Raw genomic sequence first — 19297 nt, 5'->3', positions numbered from 1 at the left:
GTGTGCCTCTTTCACTCCAAAGTCATTTCCACACCTGAAGGAAGGGTCATTTGTTACCTTTTCCCATTCCTCTTGGGAATTGATGCTTTCTATTTCTTTTCCTCAGACTTTGAGCTAACCCATGAAACAGTTTCATGACTTTTCTGAAAGAGATGAGCTAAACTCTTTTTCCAAAAGCCTTTCTTTATACCCTGCAGGGAAGGCACCCCAGGAAAGAAGGGGAAAGAACCCATGTGCCTGGTGTGCTGTTATTTTTCTAGGCACCTTTGAATTTACGTTGTATTAAAAACTCTTGAAGTGGCCTGTGCATCATAAGGCTTCTGGGGTGGAGGCCCCAAGTACAGGGGAAGGCATCAAAGTGAGGCAAGGTTGAGCACACGACCATGCCCCTGACTGGGATCCATCTCCCTCACTTTTTGGTTAGAGCGGGGTCTTCCAGCACCACCTCCCGCTGCTGGCACACGGTGCTTTCCTCGATGTGTGGCAAGGCCACCGTCTCCTCTGCAGCTTTTTCCCCTTTTGTGGACAGGTACAAGGCCCAGAACTTTCCTGGCAACTGGGAGAATATAACCATCCTCAACATCTCTCCCATGGAAGTAGAGGTCCACTTCTCCCTTGAGAATGATAAGGAAGGAGAGACGTTCCTTTTGGACCCTCCCAGCATGACCCTGCAACCAAAGGAGAAGCAGGTAGGAGAAGGGCAGGTAGAGCAGGCACCACACAAGTGCCCAGGAGCCGCTCCTCTGCTCACACCCAGTGTTCTTTCCATTTCTTGCCGTGCGGCCGGGTCCAGGAGCTGACCATTTGGGCGTACCCCACTTCTGCTGGCTTCCTGGAAGACAAACTCATCTGCTGCATTGAGAAGAACCCCAACCCAGTGGTCTTCAGCCTGTGCTGCCATGGGGTGCTCGTGAAGCTGGAGGTCATCCCCCAGGAGCTGTCTTTTGACAAGTTGCTTCTGCACAGGTCAGTCATCCCACAAGCACTCCAGACTTGTGACCAAATGTTTGACTCTGGTTTCTGGGGCAGGGATGGAGCTGCTCCAGGTTGCATTCGGTGGCGAGGCTGGCGTGACCATCCAGCAGCTGATGCCAGGTGCCTTCCTGTCTCTGCAGCACTGCCAGCAGGACCCTGGTCCTGAAAAACAACGCCCTACTGCCCATGGCCTGGCAGCTCAGTGGGCTGGATGACCTTGTTGAGAACTTCTCCTTGTCACAACATAACGGCATCATTGATCCCTGCTCAGAGTTGGAGGTGACACTGAGTTTCACGGCCAGGCAGATTGGCAGCATTGAGAAGACCCTCCGACTAGAGGTGAGAGGGACTGTGCCCTGCCCGACAGAGCAGGGCACAGTGAGCAGCCGCGTGCTCTTAGGGACAGAGTCAGGAAGAGCTGCACCTGACAGACACAAGGGTGCTGTGACCCCAACTTCTGCCTCTACGCAGTGTTTGCAGAACGTGCAGTGCATCCACATCCCCCCAGATAACCAGACACTGCATCCCAAGCCTGTACCACAACCACCTTGTCCCTGGGAATGGGTGAAGGTGGTTGTTTGGTTGTACAGACTGCAGCACGATCTCCATATTCCTCCTGGACTTTGTCTGAACCTCTTGCATAGAGGAACAAACTCTCCCTCTGGGATTTTGTTCCCCATGGTTTAGGGGGACTGCATTTCAGAGAGGATGCGAGGTAACTGGAGAAGGTTGTCAATGCCACCTGCTCTGGGACACCTCACACTTCTTGGGGTTGTTCTTACATCCCTGTGCCTCTCAAGGATGCTTTAGCAGTAGCGTTCCCTGCTGTAGGAGTGCAGAGTTGGGCTGATAGGATTTTTTACTGCAGCAGAATTCCACTGGGGCAGCCCAGGAGTTGAACACGTTAGGAAAGCTTAGGAGTCCACCAATGCTTGTGAAGCTGGGGAGGCCATGAGGGATGCAGCCAGCAGAGACAAGGACTTAGGGGCTGTCTACCAAAAGAATAATCTGAACAGTGTTTGTTTCTTGCTGCCTCAGGTTTCAGATACAGAAAACATCCTGGGGATTGTTCATGCTGAAAACATTGAAATCTCTGCAGAGGTCTATGATGTTTCTCTGAGCATCGACATGCCTGAAGGTCAGTGGATGCCTCCCAAACAAAGTAGTCCAGGTGCACTGCATTACCTTGGGAGGTGGGCAACCAAAGCACTTGGGATGGGATGGGATGGGATGGGATGGGATGGGATGGGATGGGATGGGATGGGATGGGATGCAAGGATGGCACGGATACATAAAGCGCATACCCTGCAAGCTGTGTGGAGTAAAGCATTGTCAGCACACTGACAGCCTTAAGTCTCTCCCATCTGAACTCTGAGGTGTGCAGCTTCATGTGCAGATTGGATTTGGGGGCTTTGAAACAACACTGACGTGAACAGGCAGTTGGCAACTCCCACAGGCTTAGCACAGCATATAAAGTAATTGGATTTGTGCTTGGAAGCGAGGAAATGGAAGCTGAGCTCCTTAGCTACTAAACCTGCAGGTATTTTGAGTAAGAAGAGAAAGGGCAGACAAGTAGCTAGAAAACACTTCCAAGAACAGAAACTTGCTGAAAAGGGTTTTGTGCCAAGACCTCCATGTAGCTTGTGGCCTGGTGTATGCTGCAGCAGCTCACAAATACTCTTTTTGACCTTGCTCTCTGGGTTTTCTGCAGGTCCAGATGGAAGCTTGGAATTTGGAACCATTAATGTCCAGGATAAAGTGAAAAAAGTCCTGAGTCTAAAGAACAAAGGGATATACAACATAGAGTACAGGTGAGTCCAGCTGCCTGGTAGTGAGCATTTCCTCAGGTTTCTAGGCCTGCATTCTCCCTCTGTCAATGGCTAGAACCTGTTTCCACGCTGGCTACCTCATGGTAAATACAAAACCTCGGCTCTCTAATCTCAACTATTTTACCAGAGAATCCAGCCACAAACCAGCAGTTCTTCACAGCACAGCAGGAGCACAAAGGAGAGGCCCAGAAATTTCAGCCACTGAAATGCTGAAATTCATTGCCTTTATGTGATGGTCACCTCTTTTTTCTTTCTGACACTCTGTAAAGGAGTGGATGAAAAATTTCAGTGTCAAGGTTTCTTGCAGTAACCTCATGATTGTCTGCACTCTCTGTCAAGGTCCAGGATTCCCTGAGCAGAGCTGGACTCTCTGTTTTCTTTTTTTTCTGGTTCTGTGCAAAGTCCTGGCTGTGCTGCTGGCACCTGTACTTTTAAGTGCAGAGGTCTCCATTCCTTCCCTTTCTCCCCAGTTTCACGCTGAAAGGTGCAGGTCCCAGGATGCGAGACTTGGTATCTCACTTCAGTATTGAGCCTCAGTCAGGCATGCTGATTGCCTCCCAGCCTGGTGTGAATGTTGAGATACTCTTCCACCCCACAGCTGAAATCCTCCTGAAGAACAAACCCATCCTATACTGCCAGGTGAGCTGCCTGGGCCAGGCTGGGTTACCACACAGTGTTTTGGGAGCGTAAACAGGATAGGTGTCTTCTGGAAGGAAGGCTTTAACTGGGCAATCCTCTCTCCTACATACACAAAAAAAAAGTCTTTCAAAACCATTTGGGAGGCTTCCTAAGCAGAGCTGAGAATCTGACTCTGGAGGAGGTGTTTAAACACAGCGGGTAAACTGTTGGAGGCCTGGGGTGGAGGCTGTGGGCAGGGGTAGAGGCTGGCCTCTGCTTTGTTTACCACCCCTTCCTGTGGATGCAGGTGAAAGATGCCCGCTTGGGTGAAGGAGGCCGGATTGTTGCCAACATCCCAGTGAGGGTGTCGGCAAAAGCTGTGTACAGCAAGTACAGTATTCAGCCTGCCTCGCCCATCGACTTTGGTGCCATAGTCAAGGGCACCAAGAAAACCCAGACTGTCATGCTGGAGAACAAAGGCATGCTCAGCTTCAAATTCCGCATCCTCCAAGCACCCAAGGATGCACCTGCATTGGAAAGAGAAAGGTACGAGAAGCCCTGCACCACCCTTCATGTCTGAGGAGGCACCAGCCCACAGCTGGTATGGGGCAGACAGCCAGGAGACATGGGCTGACCAGGGATACAAATTGTCCATTTGCATCCCTGGCTTGGGGAGAGGGTGCAAAAAAAAGCCTCGGTATCCCCATGTATAGTACAAAGCTGGTGGTAGAGCTGCTCTGTCCAGCAGTGGGTGCTGCAGGCTGCTCTGTGAGCCATCAGGAGCAGGAAGGCTTTCCTCCATGAGGAGGAAGGCCAGCTTTGGCCTCAGAGAAAGGCAGGGGAGCTCAGCATGACAGATGCCTCTGCTTTCTCCTCTCAGTTCAAAGCAAGGGGAATCTGCTCTATTGGCTCCAAAGCACTCCGTGGGAAGAAAATCAAGCACTGTGACACAGGTGGGTGACTCCTGCTCCCCCAAGAAGTGCTGCTGCAGGGCATGTGAGAAGAGGCTGCTGTGCCCAGCCTGGGGGCTCATTGCCACAGGGAGGGACATGGTCTGCGGGGTGGAGTCCAGTATCTGCTCAGTCCCACTGACAGCCCTGTACTCTGGCTCTGACCTGGAGTTGTGGGGTCAAAGGAGGGGAGCAGCTCCTGTGTTTGGTAGCTGCTAGCCAGCATAGGTCTGTGAACACCACAGAAGCCAAAACATCCCCCACTGAACTCCCAGTCCACAGAGCTCAGACAACATTGCTTTTTCTTCTTCCCAGTCCCCTACCTCTCTCCCATCATTTCTCACAGCTATTTCTGCCTCTCCTGTGTTTTACCTCTGGAGGTTGAAGGATCACAGCTACCACCTTCATTCTTTACACTCAAACTCCTTCCTCTCTGCCACTTGGGACAGGCTTGCAGCTCCTCCCGGCTTGTCAGTCTCAGCCTTGGGCTGCCTTTGGGTCATGGAGTCATCCTTCCCTGCCCTGGGACTGGGTGCTTGGGCTCAGCTGGAGGCCGAGGCGGGGCATACTCCTTGCTGGGGTGCTCAAGGCACAGCTCTTAGGCATCAGCCTCTCCTGGAACTTCTTCTACAGGGTCACCTCAGTCTTGGCATGTTCACGGTGTCCCCTTGCTCCGGCTCCATCGCTCCGTGGGGCCAGCAGAAGATCACAGTGGAGTGCTTCGCAGGGCAGGAGGGGACATGTGAGGAGCACATTTACTTTGACATCACGAGCAGAGACCCCATGGACAATCCCCTCGGCATTCCCTTTACCCTGACTGCCGAGTCCTGCCTCCCAGGTACGTACTGTCCACAGGTTCCCATGGTCAGAGGTGCTGCCGATCAGCACCTACACTTGCTGCTTGGATAGAAGGGCACGCTGGCCCTGGTGTCCCACTTTAAAATCCTCAGAGGTTCCAGCCCTCTTCAAGTCCACCAGTGGACTCATCCCTGCCAGGCTGGGAGGGATGTGTGGAAGGATAAAAGGAAAGCAATGCTCTTTAAGACTGAGGTTGACTGAGCTCCATCGTCACAGCCACGTCCCCCACCCAAGGCTGGGTTTAGCAGTCATCCGGGCAAAAAGGGCTTATTAATCCTTCTGAGAGGCCAGCAGTTTCCAGATAAATTCATCAGGGAGGCTTCTCCATGCTCATCCCTCTGGTCTGTCCACAGCACTTGTCGAGGACGTCACATTAATCTTTGAGGAGTACCCGAGCTGCAGCAGCACCGACCTCAGCCGCAAGCTGCGGTCGGTGAAAGGCAACGGCCTGTTCATCAGAGATGAGAACAAATTCATCTTCAGCAAGGTTGCGGTTGGGCAACAGGCAGAAGCTCACTTCAAGATCTACAGTGCAAGCAGTCTCTCATGTGACGTGGTCCTCTCCATCAAACCCCTGCCTGGAGAGGTAAGAACAGGAGGCCAAGGTGATGGTTGCCCTCTAAAGGCTGTGTGAGAGCGTGCTTTGTTCTCCAGATGCATTGCTTCCTCTGGCCCAGACTAGTGTAGCTCAGTGCAGGTCAAACTGCAGGGGAGAGCAGCAGAGCCAGGGAACAGTTGTGTTGAATTGTGCATGTCTCGGGCAATGTTTCGGCTCACACCTCTGGGTCTTCGGTGGGAGAAGTGAATCCTTCTGAACCTCTCTTGGAAGCGCACTCAGGGAGGGGCTGTTAGGAACTGACATGCCAGGGCTCCAAGCAGAGCATTTCCTCAGGCTCCCTGGCTCTTCCTTCTCAGTAAAGGCCAGTTCTAGGTTATTTGCAGGGTTTTCCATGCAGTGCCCACCTCCCATATATGCTGGAGCAGCTGCCAGTGCTCTGAACACACAGTGCTTTAGCACAAGGTCAGCATTGCCTGGGAGGGAGGGAGCCTGCCCAGGGAAGCAGGAAGGAAGGCACACTGTCAGGGGCTGTCCTCAGTGATGCATTTATGAGTAAAACTGTGTCATGTTGAAAGGTGTTTTCTCCTAACACTGCTCTGTGGGTTCCCCCAAGGATAAAAGCCCGATCAACAACATTTTCAAGTTGCATCCAGTCAAGATGTCTGTTCCCGGCTCATCCTATGCCGTTGCTACGGTGACCTTCACCCCACAAGAGGAGCGGAACTACAACTGCACTTTCAAGGCTTCCCTTGTCATCCCGGAAAGGTAACTGACCCTGTGAAATATTGGGGGAGGCCTTTCTGAAAGCTGCCTCTCCATTGGGAAGGCACAGACCTCTTGTTAACTCTAATGCTTTCAGTAGCCTTAGGCAGAGTGCTTGGCATGGGATGATCTGGGAGGCAGTAACTGTTAGAGCAGAGCAGAAAAATGAGGCTGATGCTTTAGCCTGTATGAGGAACTATGAAGACCGGGCAACATTAGGTAGCCAACTGGAAGTTACTGAGATGTGCTGCTGCTGAGCTGGGCATTTCCAAGGATAGAGACTTAGATGAAGCAGTTTCTGTGCCAGCAAGTCAGCAGTCACAATTTCCTCCTTGTTTCTGTAAAATTAAGTGATCCTCTGTGACTCCCTGACATTTATTAAGCTATTTTATATGAGTGATTGAAGCTGATATGAAAGAAGAGCCCAGTTCCTCTGCCCTGGAACCTATGTATTTGGGGCTTTGACCTGCCCTTCCTCAACCCTTTCGTGGCTGAATTGGAACAAGAGAAGTCTAATTGCTAATAAGCAATTGCTTTTTTACTGTTCTTGGAAATAATCTTTACTGACGGTGATGCTGATTTAGTTTTGCCTTCTTGTTCTTGTACTGCTTTCATGCTGTGCTTTTGTTTGTCGCATGTCTCATCTCATTGCAGCCAGGGGATTTGCCATATTTGCCTCATTCCTTACCTGCTGTACTGCATGATTCAATTAAGTGAAATCATTTTTGACTGTTATTCTGGAAGGCTCTGGCTCTTTGGAGCAGATTCCTCTTGTGAATGGCCCTGAGTGGACTGGGAAGGGGCTGGTGGGAGGCTGTGTTGTGGGGTACAGGAGCACCAGGCAGGGAAAACACTGTGGGTGGTCCTTGCTGCTTAGCTTGCCAAGTGAGAAATGGGTTAGTGCCAGCTGAAATTGTTTCTGTGCCTCTCCTGCAGCCCCGTGAAAATTAAACCCCAACACCTGACCTTCACCATCAGTGGGAAGGGGCATGAGCCACAGGTGACAGTCGTGTGCCCAAGTGCTCGCAGCCAGAGGGGAAATGCTGTGCTGCGCTTCAAGAGGCTCCAGCTGGGGGATTCAGAGATGCTGCCCCTGGTCTTCCGTAACAATGGCATCGTACCTGTCAAGGTGAGGACCTGCTCAAGGAATGGTCTGGTTGGGGACCCAGTGCTTGTGGCATGGGGGTCCCAAAAAACATGGCAGACCTGGGAAGAGGTGTCAGAAATTCTTTTTAAGCAAGTGACTGATGTCTGTTCTCCAAGAAGGGAAGTTCTTGGAAATTTTCTGTCCAGTCTTTCTTCTTTGAGTTGAACACAAGAAAGGTGGTGGAGTATTTTCCCCCCTGTCTCTCAGGTCCCCTTTTGTTCTCGGGGATGTGTGTGATTTCCCAGTTCCGTTGGATTGTATTTGATGCTGTTTAGTATGTTTTAAGTAAACTTAGTTGTGGTTTAATGACATTCTGCTCATTACTTTCTGTCCTGTTTAGTTCTGTGTCAGTTCTATCCAAATGCCTCTGAACACCCTTTTTTCCTGGCTAGTTTGACTTAACTTTTGTGCTAAGTGCTGTTTGTAGTGGAGGGAGGTGCTGGGTTCCCATGGTGGAGCAGCAGCACTGCAGTGCCAGTCCACATGCCATCCTGTACTCACACCAGCGTCATTGTGCTCTGTGTTCCCTTTTCTCAGTTTATTGTACATCTGGAGGATGAGCAGGGAGCATTCTTTATGAAAGCCAGGAAAGCCACATTCAAGACGTTCCACACTGAAGATGTGGAAGAGGACTCCATTGAGAACGGTAAATTCATTAACCATGAAGTGTGATCATGTACAGAGGGAAAACGTGTGCTCTGCTCTTGGCTTGTTTAAGCAGCAGCAGCCAGATAATAGACACAGTTTCTTTCCTTGGGCTCTCTGTCCCCAAGCTTGTCTTGAGGACCCTTTGCAGGGTTTCCTCCTAGCAAGTGGTAGGAAGTTCTTCTGTTCTTCTAGACATGGTGGGTTGAGTTGTGGCGCACTGTCACTACCTCAGTGGACCCTCTGAGGTCTTTGCCGCACATGGGAAGGCACCAGCCTGAACGGGGGCAGCCCTTGAACACACAGCCAGCCAGCTTCTGCCAAAAGCACTCTTGGGCTCAGCTTTCCATATGGCTGGAGCTGGCTGGAAGCAGATGGAATGAGGGCTGGGCATTAGCAGCTGAGGTTAAGCTGCTTAAGTGGTGATGTGTCTGGAGGTGGCAGTCTTGTGAACACAGGAAGAGGGTCTGGAACCACTGGAGGGAGACCGTGTGCTTAGAAGGCAGCTGGTTTCAACCTCTTATTCCTCATATACCCTATGGAAATACTTCCTCTGTACAGCTGTAGCACTTAACTCTGATTTCCATTGCTGTGCAGTGAGCAAGCACCCAAAGCAGCCTTTCCTGCTTCTGCATCATGGGCAAGTGGCAGAGTTTGATGTCATTTTCAAACCCACCCTGGCTCAACGTCTGGAAGGGAGGATTTGTGTGTCAGTGGTGAACATCTACTCTAACAAGACCCAAATAGAGCTGGTGGGTGAAGGCCACGAGGATGAATTCACCCTCGATGGACTAGAGGAAGACACAAAGGAGAGGAACGCTGAGAGCAGCGTGAAGAAAGACATCATTGATGGTAAGAGAGGAGAGGCTGCCAAGCTGGAGCAAGGAAGAGGAAAATGTCTGATCACGTGTGTCCTCTCTCTAGCCAGGCCTGGCTGTCACCCACTGGACTTGGTGGCCTGTGGGTGTGTGCAGAGCAGTGTGTGCTGTGCTGCATGTCGCTGGCTTAGGGATGTGTCAGGGTGTTTCCCTGAAAGTGGTGGGATGGGGAGCTGTCTGGGGAGCTCTGTCCCAGAGGGAGGAAGGCTTGGAGCAAGGAAGCATTGGACATACAGGTGTCTGTGCCCGTGAGGGGAGCGGGTGGACCTCACTGCATGCTGAGATCCCTTGCTCTCCTCCTTAACAGCTGTCAGAGCAAATCACATCCAGTTTGGGGACTGTCATATTGGGAAGCACTGCCGCAGGACCTTCACCATCACCAACCGCACCCGTACGAAGGTCCTGCGCTTTGAGTGGGAGGCAGATGCCCCATTCCAGTTCTCCCCGAAGGTGAGTGTGGACTGCTCTGCCTTTTCCCCATTTCTCAAGCCCTGCCCTGGTGTACCCAGGAGCTGGCAGGGAGTCCTCACGTACCAGTGATAGCCCATTCCAGTGCCACATAGGAGATGTAGTCCCTGGCTTGGCTGGGCCAAGGCTGCCAGCCTTGCAGAACATGCTCCATGTTATGGGAGGTGGCACCTTCTGTTCATACTTTTGTCTATCAAACTTCACATAAATCCACGCTGAGGTGCAGATTCCTGGCACAGCTGCTCACCGCATCCGTACCTTTTGCTGTCAGTACTGGTCTTGGCAGTGCTCCCAGTTTGGTCTTGACTCCCTGATTCTCCCTAGGTGGGACACCTCCATCCTGGCTGTGCCAAGAGCATCACAGTGACCTTGAAATCAGATGTCCCAGCCACCTTCAGGAGGCATCTTGTGAAATGTAAGGTGGCCGAGATCAACTTTGAGCTGCCACAAACGAAGGTCGAGGACTGGGACGATGGAATGCGTGTTGTCACGTGGAAGGATACCACCAGGAAACTCCCAGGAGCCAGATGGCCTATAAAAGAGAGGGTAAGAAGCAAAAAAACCAGCAAAAAAAGCCAACCCAGCTTTTACAAAAAGAGACACCATAACACCACCACTGCTGGCTGAGCAGCTCCTGCTTCCTCTGGACGCTGGACAGCCGTGAGGTTCACCAGCAGTGCATTCTAGGGGAGAGGTGGATGCACAGTGACCAGATACACTCACACAAGGGGGGGAAGCCTTTTGACAAGAGACTTTTAGCCACACACAAGCTATCAGTCTGTGCCACAAGCACAAGTGTTGCAGCCCGTGTTGAATGGGAGACAATGTTTTATGATTCTATCCCATTTTATGGTGTTAGCAATCTCTTCATCCAATTCGGTGCCTTTTCACCAACAAGGAGTTAAGTCTGCTGCACTCTGTCTCTTCTTTTGAAGTGAAGTACAAACACTCTTCTGCATATGCTGGTGAGCTCCAAGTTCTGTCTGCATGGATACCAGAGATTTTGGTTGTGATCTCTGTATTGTGTGGCATATCTCATCATGGAGTAGCCCAGGCACTATATGACAGTATGGAGGAGTCTGGAAAAGGATCATCTCCAGAAACCCTTGCTTTTACTGTCATCATTGCCAAACACACTCATCTTGGGTGAAGGTTCTTTCTGAGTTTCTGGACCATTCTAAGGCCTCTAAACCATCCTCTTTTCTATCAGAACATCTGCAGTTGGAGACTTTCCTGGTGAGATCTTTCACATCCCAAAATACCCAACCCCAGCCCCCAGCAGTGTGGCTGCTGCTCCACACATGACATCTGGAGAGCACTTGCTCCTAAGACAAGAAGAAAAAGGTGCTTTCTAGAACTCTTCAGTCTTGGGGTTCTCCATCCACAGAGCTCCAGCAGGGGAACTTAACCCTAATTTTGAGACCTGCTGGATTTATAGGGAACCAGGAAAAAAGTCAGTCCCTCTACAAGGTTGAAGTACAGGGACTGGGACACAGCTATAGCCTTCATGGGTATATTAACAGCTGTGGTGGGGACTGCTTTGGTCAGTGGGTAGAAACAAATACTGTAGCAGAACAGCCCCCATTTGGTCATCTTTCCAGGGAAGTAAAAGTGAATGGTCCTTTCTAGTCCCTCTAGGAGGCTGATCTTGGAGGCCAAAAGATTCCCTTCTCAGCCTGGCTTTCTGGGCTCTGCTCAGTGATTCTTCCCTCCTCTGTTCCCAGGTGCTTGAGGCAGTCCCAGAACCGGCTCACACTGTGGTGGAGGAGAGCAGCCGTGAGGCCGAGGTGTACCTCAGTGCCCTTGTTGCCTACGCCGAGTTCGAACTGAGCACAGCCGTGGTTCAGTTCAAGGATACCTTCCCCTTCCAGACAAGGACGGCCACGTGAGTGCTGGAGGCCAGGCAGGGCCCTGTGAACAGGAGCTGCCTTTGCCCAGGGCTGGCTGACCCCATGCCTGCTTCCCAAAACTCTACCCCAGCCAAAATCAGCACAGGCCCCTCTACGTGTACGCAAAGCCAAGCAGGAGATGGTGGTCAGGAGAGGTTCAATGCTGCCATGCCTTTCTGCTGAGAACAGCCGTGGGTTTGCTTTCACTGCATGTCCCCTGTCCTCATCTGCTCAAGAATAAGTTTGCAGTCAAACCAAGACCTAAAGTCCAGAGTAAGCCCCTTAGCTTCGACATCCTGGGCACCGTGTTGGCCCTTTCCTCTTAAACTTCCAGACTTTGAAATACTTTTTTGGGCCACCCAGGACAGCAGTCTGAGCATGGCAGGATTTTTTTTGCCTGGGGAAGAAGATGCTCCTCAGCAGAAAGTGGTACCAGGAGTCCATCAGACAATGTTGCTGTGCCATTCGCTTGATATTTATTGGATGTTTTCTTTTTATTTCTCCTCCTTGCTTTTCAGTTTCACGATGCACAACACAGGAAAGGTAGCCCTGGAATACTCCTGGGAGAAAGTCGTAGATAGTGAAGAAGCAGTGATGAAGCCATACTCAAAGACTCTGATGTGTAAGGGCATTTCACTTGGTAGCTGAGGGCCTGGGGAGAAGACCCTGCCCCTTCACCCCAAAACATTAATTGCTTTTTCACCCTTGTCCACACGTCCACTTTCATCAGCATCCTCCCAACTGCAGCTGGAGAGTTTTCTCCTTGCCCCCCGCTGCCTTTCAGCCCTTCTGTTCTTGCTCTGCCACTTCTGCTCTGCAAAGGAGCTGAGCTGGGCTCTGGGGAGAGCCACGTGCTGGGTCAGGACTGGGAAGGGGGACATCAGGTCATCTCTTTGGGAAGTGTGAGACTGGGAAAAACAATGGTGTAATGAGTGAGCTGCCCTGCGGCCACTGTCTGTGTGCAGTTCCCCACCCCAGGGCAAGTGCAAAGTCACTGTCTAAAACCAACCCTCCTGTTTTGGCATGGCAGTGTGTGCTGCAGGCAGAGACCCTGCTCCCAGATGCTCTATTTCCTGCTGAAGGTACTTGTCCAGAGATGCTCCAAGTGCATCCCAGCTCTCTTCTACCCACCTGCAGCAGGAGGCAGAGTTGCTGGGAGCATAGAATTTTGTATTTGAAAGGTGTCCTCTTCCTCTCTGCAGGCAAGTTCCTCTCCTCTGATACTGTAAGGCATCGCAGAAAGCTGCTGCGTCATTTCTGGTGGCAGCAGGAGCATCGTTTTGAGATGCAGCCTTCTGCGCTGCTGGAGCAACAGCGGCTTGCCAAGCTGCGTGCCGAGCCGCTGCAGCTGGATTCCGAGGAGGAGGATTCTGAGGAGAAGGAGCAGGATTTCCTGGAGCAGCTGCAGCAGTATTGTGAGCAGCTGCAGCTGGATTTCGAGGAGGAGGAGGAGGATTCTGAGGAGAAGGAGCAGGATTTCGAGGAGCAGCTGCAGCAGGATTCCGAACAGCTGCAGCTGGATTTCCAGGAGCAGCAGCAGGATTCCGAGCAGCTGCAGCTGGATTCCCAGGAGCAGCAGCTGGATTCCCAGGAGCAGCAGCAGGATTCCGAGCAGCTGCAGCTGGATTCCCAGGAGCAGCAGCAGGATTCCGAGCAGCTGCAGCTGGATTTCCAGGAGCAGCAGCAGGATTCTGAGCAGCTGCTGGAGGCTCTCCATAGGAAGATCCAGGATAATTTCAAGAAGATGCGGCAGAATGAAGAGAAGAGGCAGCAGACTCTCCTGGAGCTGCGGCAGGAGTGCGCGGAGCCGCCATTCCAACGCGTGGAGTGGAACGTGGATGCCATGGACCGGGTCAGAGAGACGTACGAGGCAATGCGGCAGTACTATAGGGAGCACCGGGAGTCTCTTGCAAAGCAGCAGCTTTATTTCGATGAGCAGTGGCTGGATAGGTGCCTGAGCGAGTACGAGGAATTGTACCCGGAGCGGCATAAGCCGCTGGATTTCCATACGGAGATGCAGCGGATGTTTCAGAAGCATGATGAGTCTCTAGAGAAGCAGGAGCATTATTTTGGTGAGAAGATAATGCAGCAGTTTGAGGCATACCGCATTTACAAGAAGCGGCAGCAGGAGATCGCACAGGCACAGCAGGAGGCCGAGTACCAGCGGCACCAGCGGTACCAGCAGGACCTGAACTATTTCAATCATCTGCTGGAGAAGGGTGAATTCAAGAAGCTTGTGGAATACATTAATCAAAAGCCAGAGGACTCGGAGAAGTGGCAGCAGGAGATCGCGCAGGCACAGCAGGAGGCCGAGTACCAGCGGCACCAGCGGTACCAGCAGGACCTGAACCATTTCAATCAGCTGCTGGAGCAGGGTGAATTCAAGAAGCTTGTGGAATACATTAATCAACAGCCACAGGACTCGGAGCCGCAGCAGCATTCTGAGGAGAAGGAGCTGGATTTGAAGAAAAAGCGTTCCAAGAAGCGGCACCACTCCAAGGAACAGCACCTCTTGCAGCAGCAGCAGCAGCAGCCTTCCAAGCAGCAGCAGCAGCCTTCCAAGCAGCAGCAGCAGCAGCCTTCCAAGCAGCAGCAGTCCAAGCAGCAGAAGCTACACCTCTCGAGGCAAAAGCACCTCTCTCTGCAGTGTGTCAGTTCCTCCCTGGAAATCTTCCCAGATCTCGTCCATGACCTGTTCTCCATCAACCCCTACCAGGGCACCATCGCTCCTGGCCAGAAGCAGACTTTTCACATGCTGTTCTCCCCGGAGTGCGCGGGGAAGTTTGAGACCACCCTGTTGTGCAGGTGGGAAATGTCTGGGCACTTGCCAACTCATGCTACTGATGGGTATCACTAAATCACAGGGTGGGACAGGTTGGAAGGGACCCCAGTAGGTCATCTGGTCCCGCTTCCCTGCTCAAGCAGGGTCATCCCAGAGCACATGGCACACGGTTGTGTCCAGAGGGCTCTGGAATAATTCCAGTGAGGAACACTCCACACCCTCATTGGGCAACCTGTCACCTGCACAGGAAAGAGGTTCTTTTTCAGGTTCAGGTGGAACTTCTGTTCAGGTTCTGCCCATTGCCTCTTGTCCTGCTGCTGGGTGCCACCAAGCACAGCCTGGTTCATCCCCCTAATGCTCTCCCTTCAGTCCCTCTGACTGGGATGGGAGGGTGGGCCTGGAGACAAGCAGCCCCAGGGAGGCCGCATAAATACCTACATACAGGAGCACAGAAAGATCATCATCTGGCCTTGGTAAAAGCAAGTAGGGAGACACTGGGAAAAGACACTGTATTGAACATTAAGCTCCTGGAGGGTTGCAAAATCTGGAATGAGAGATCCAGAATGGCTGTCAAGGAACCAGCCAGTCCCTAGCTCTGCTTCCTTTTGGGACAAGCAAGGCCTGCTTCTCTACGCAGAACACAGTGTCCTGCAGTTGGTCCCCAGGCACTTAACTGGTCATATTTTTGCCCTTCCACTTCTGAAGCCTCCACGCAGCGAGTGCAGTTGTTTACTTTGCTGCTCACTGCTTGCACAGAGAGAGGATACAACACTGTGTGCTCTGCAAGGAGACAGAAGAGCAGCTGGCTGGAAATGGTGTGGCTAATACCAGTCCCTTTCTTCCTAGGATTCCTAACCTGAAGCCGACTCAGAAGAAAGCACGGGTGATTCTGAAAGGCAGAGCCCAGGAGCGGAAGAGTCTTGATGAACCAAAACTCTCTGCATTACAGCAGACAGAGAAGGGCCAAGGACCCAAGAAGCACGTGCACTGGAAACCAGCGCCTGAGTGACAGCATTTGTGTCAGCTGGAGCATCTGGAAGGAGCCGGCAACATTGTGTTTTCTGCTGCTAATGGTCTCCCACCCTTCACCAGAGACCTCTGCAGCTACCCTTCCAAGCTCCAGTGAACAACCTTATGTTATGTTACCTTTTGACTACCTAAATTAATTAATTAAGTCTTCATTATATTGCTAATAAATTGTTAAGGCATCAAATTAACTGTCAGCTTGTCTTGGTTTGAAAGACAGGTGTCTTTAGGACCTCCCTGGAATGGAGAATGTGACCCCCTTCCCTCCAAATCATTATAACTTTGAAATTAAGAGGCTTTCAGGCAAAGATATGGAAAAAGGAATAACGGTTCTTTACTAGTATGTGTAACAGTGCAAACAAACAACAACATGGGCAGCAACAACAACAAACAGGAGCAGAACCCAGCACCGGCCTCTCCTGGCTGCAAGCCCTTTCCTCCTCTGTGCAGTGGTTCCCCCGCACCTGCAGGGGGCGCTGTGGCGCCAGCTCGGCCATCTTTCTCCTCATGGACAACGGCGGACACGCCGGTGGAAGGGATGGAAAAGGGGCTTGCTTTACAACTCACAGGGCAGCCAGTCCCGATGCCCCTGCGAATAGCGAAATCAGCTGTAGCAGCAACCTTGGAAGCAGCAAGCTGGAACAGCAGGGACAAGCAAAGTCCCAGAGCAGTAAACAAGATACACCAGAAACTCCACAGAAGCGCCACAGCGGTAGCTGGAACCACGGGGCATTCCGGCAGGCAGGGACTGCAGGGCCACAGTGTAGCAAAAAACGCCAGAGCAATAGCAGAGGCATGGCGGGGCTGGGCAGCAGCAGCCCAGCTCCTGAACGTGGCTGGGAGAGGCTCCCCTGGAGGGGAAAAGGGCCCTGGGTCCCGGGGTTTCCCCTGAGGCATCTGAGCAGATGGTGAAAGGGCCCCCTCTAGTGAGGTAGGGTGTTAGAAAGGCTCCAGTACAATGGCTGCTACCACAAGCAGAGCTGCACCAGTAGTCGGGGTACCAGGAGGAGTTGTGCTTCAGTGCCGGTGCCCTCTGAGGTGGCCTTAACTCCGTCATAGGCAGCCAAATTTTCCTTCTCTGTTGGGGTGTAGTTGGCTTCAGACCTTCTGTAACTTTGGCTCCAGAATCCCAGCTGGCAGCCCCAAGTCTCACCAGGCACCTTCTGCAAACGGCTTCAGGACAGACCACAGCTCCTGGCTGCAGAGTAGAGCACATTCTTCACCTCTGGTCCTGTCTTGACTGGGCCAAGGGCTACCACATGAGCGATCTCCTGTTTGAACTGGGTGAAGGCTTGCTCCTGTTCAGGGCCCCAGAAGAAATGGTTCGTCTTGCAGGTAACCAGGTAGAAAGGGCTCATCATCTGGCTTTAGTCAGGGATGTGCAGTCTCCAAAAACCTATGGCACCTAGGAAAGCTTGCATTTCCTTTTTGCTGGTCGGTGGGGACATCATGGTGATGTTATTGATGACCTCGGTGGGAATCTGACACCATCAGTCTTGCCACTTTACCCCCAAGAACTGGATCTCTCGGGCTTGAGACTTTGCTTGACTTTGCTCTTTTGATGGCAAAGCCAGCTTCCAGGAGAATCTGGATGATTTTCTCTCCCTTCTCAAATACCTCCATTGCCATGTTCCCCCACACAATGACATCGTCAATGTACTGCAGATGTTCTGGAGCCTCACCCTTTTCCAGTGCAGTCTGGATCAGCCCATGGCAGATGGTGGGACTGTGCTTCCACCCCTGGGGCAGTCGGTTCCAGGTGTACTGCACGCCCCTCCATGTGAAGGCAAACTGGGGCCTGCACTCTGGTGTCAGAGGAATGGAGAAAAAGGCATTAGCAATGTCAGTGGTGGCGTACCACTTTGCTGCTTTCGACTCCAGCTCGTACTGGAGCTCCAGCATGTCGGCATGGCAGCGCTCAGTGGTGGAGTTACTTCATTCAAGCCACAATAGTCCACAGTCAATCTCCATTCCCTGTCAGACTTCTGCACAGGCCAGATGGGGCTGTTGAAAGGTGAGTGGGCCTTGCTGACCACGCCTTGGCTCTCCAGCTTGTGGATCATCTTGTGGATGGGGCTCACAGCATCTCAGTCCAATACTGCCAGCAGTGCACCATCCAGGTGGCAATTGGGCCACACTGCTCTTCCACCTTCAGAAGCCCAACTGCAGAAGGATTCTCAGATAGTCCAGGCAAAGTGTTCAATTGCCTAATGCCCTCTGCCTCCACAACAGTTATCCCAAATCCCACCTGGGTCCTTTTGGGTCTTTGTAATAGCCGTTCCGGAGGAAGTCTATGCCCAGAATACAAGAGGCCTCTGGGCCAGTCACAATAGGGTGTTTCTGCCACTCCTTCCCAATCCAGCTCACCTCAGCTTCCAACAGGGTCAGCTGCTGTGATCCCTTGTCACCCCAGCAGTGGTGCCCAGAAACAGGTTCTGCCCCCACATGTCCCGATGGCATTAGGGTAGACTGCGCACCAGCGTCGACTAAGGCTTCATATTTTTGTGACTCTGATGTGCCAGGCCATCGGATCCACGCTGTCCAAAAGACCTGATTCTCCCGTGCCTCTTCCTGGCTAGAGGCAGGGCCCCTCTAGCCCTGGTTAGCATTCCCTCCCTGGGCATACATGCTCGAGGTTCCTGCAAGGGGATCCGATGTATCATCCTCCCTTCTATAATACCTGGCAGCTTGGTCAAGGGAGGCTGAAGCTACCTTCACTTTAGCATAATTCCCTCGGTTACTTTTTTCCTCCTTGAGGTCATGCACCTGTGCTGCCAGTACAGAAGTAGGTTTCCCATCCCACCTTCTCATGTTTTCCCCGTGGTCACACAGGAAGAATCACAGGTCAGCTTGTGGGGTGTACCTCCTCTCCTCTCCTCTCCCTAGCTGGGGGATGTCGGGCTCTGATTTGGGGGCCTGTGACTTCCACTGGTGCCACACTGTTTGTGCTCACCTCCCTAATCTGCTCTTTAAACTCCTCTTTGAAGTCCCTAACCACAGCAGAGACAGGAGCCTGCATCAGGCCATTGACTGAACTCTCATAATTCCTGAGCCTGTTGGCGACGGAACCCACTGTCTCTCAGTTGTCCTTGGCATTAATCGTTGCAATGAAGGTGGTGTATTTGGGTGGCCCTATGTCAGAGACTGAAATACTGTATTTTATGACTTAAACATTTTCTTAAAGGACTTTAAAAACTGTATTACAAAAGCTGCAAAAAAGACTTACGAACCCTGAATGGGGCCTTGACTGAGGCCTTACACCGCTCGATGATGAAGATAAGATAAAGTAACAGCTCAGGGCTGGGGACATTCAGAAAGCACAGGCTTAACACCTCCAAAGTGGGGAGACCACAGCCCCAGGGCTATCAGCTGCCAGGCTCGAACAAACCCTTCACCAAAGGGCGGGGGGGGGGGAGAGGAGAGGCTTTGGGTATCTTGGAAAAGCCTGTGGTCAGAAGCTTATCCACAGCAGAAGGGGGTGACATGGTCCATCACAGGGGTCCCCCTCAAAGGGGTCCCCAGACCCTGCACCAGAGCACCAGAGATGATGCACCAGACCCTCAGTGTTGCAAGGGACAGTGTGTCAAGCCAGCCCCTGCAAGGGAGACACGTGGGCGTTCCCACCTGGCCCAAAGTGTGCATTAACCCATGGAATTCTGTACTCTTTGGCGTCTGGCGGCGTGTGGCAGCGTCTGGCGGCGTGTGGTGGCGTGTGGTGGCGTGTGGTGGCGTGTGGTGGCGTGTGGTGGCATGTGGTGGCATGTGGTGGCATGTGGTGGCGTGGCGTGGCCACGGCAGCGACGGGGGACCCTCACCACCAGCAGAGCGGATGGAGGGGAGCAGCGAGACGTCGTTGGGACCCTCACATGGGGGGTGATATGCTTCCATCCAACCCCTGTCACCTCTCCCTG

The 19297-nt window shown here is 52.3% G+C and overlaps 1 protein-coding gene across 1 annotated transcript in view; it reads left to right on the top strand.

Annotated features, from left to right (window-relative positions):
* The window catches only part of LOC138112757 (hydrocephalus-inducing protein homolog), a 78202-nt gene extending 62643 nt beyond the window's left edge, over positions 1-15559 (top strand). The window contains exons 47-66 of the mRNA XM_069020356.1: positions 530-689; positions 794-966; positions 1116-1314; positions 2014-2113; positions 2687-2786; positions 3275-3443; positions 3730-3968; positions 4303-4375; positions 5006-5210; positions 5584-5816; positions 6403-6554; positions 7488-7680; positions 8236-8344; positions 8941-9195; positions 9529-9671; positions 10014-10235; positions 11414-11574; positions 12097-12200; positions 12781-14383; positions 15207-15559. Coding sequence (XP_068876457.1) covers positions 530-689; positions 794-966; positions 1116-1314; positions 2014-2113; positions 2687-2786; positions 3275-3443; positions 3730-3968; positions 4303-4375; positions 5006-5210; positions 5584-5816; positions 6403-6554; positions 7488-7680; positions 8236-8344; positions 8941-9195; positions 9529-9671; positions 10014-10235; positions 11414-11574; positions 12097-12200; positions 12781-14383; positions 15207-15369 — 4756 coding nt within the window. The 3' untranslated portion in view covers positions 15370-15559. The remainder of the gene's footprint in view (positions 1-529; positions 690-793; positions 967-1115; positions 1315-2013; positions 2114-2686; positions 2787-3274; positions 3444-3729; positions 3969-4302; positions 4376-5005; positions 5211-5583; positions 5817-6402; positions 6555-7487; positions 7681-8235; positions 8345-8940; positions 9196-9528; positions 9672-10013; positions 10236-11413; positions 11575-12096; positions 12201-12780; positions 14384-15206) is intronic.
* Positions 15560-19297: the final 3738 nt, after the last annotated feature.

This window comes from Aphelocoma coerulescens, chromosome 6, assembly GCF_041296385.1.
Source record: "Aphelocoma coerulescens isolate FSJ_1873_10779 chromosome 6, UR_Acoe_1.0, whole genome shotgun sequence".
Lineage (NCBI taxonomy): Eukaryota > Metazoa > Chordata > Aves > Passeriformes > Corvidae > Aphelocoma > Aphelocoma coerulescens.
Note: the sequence above shows the minus strand (reverse complement) of the source record. Positions and strands in the feature narration are given on the sequence as shown.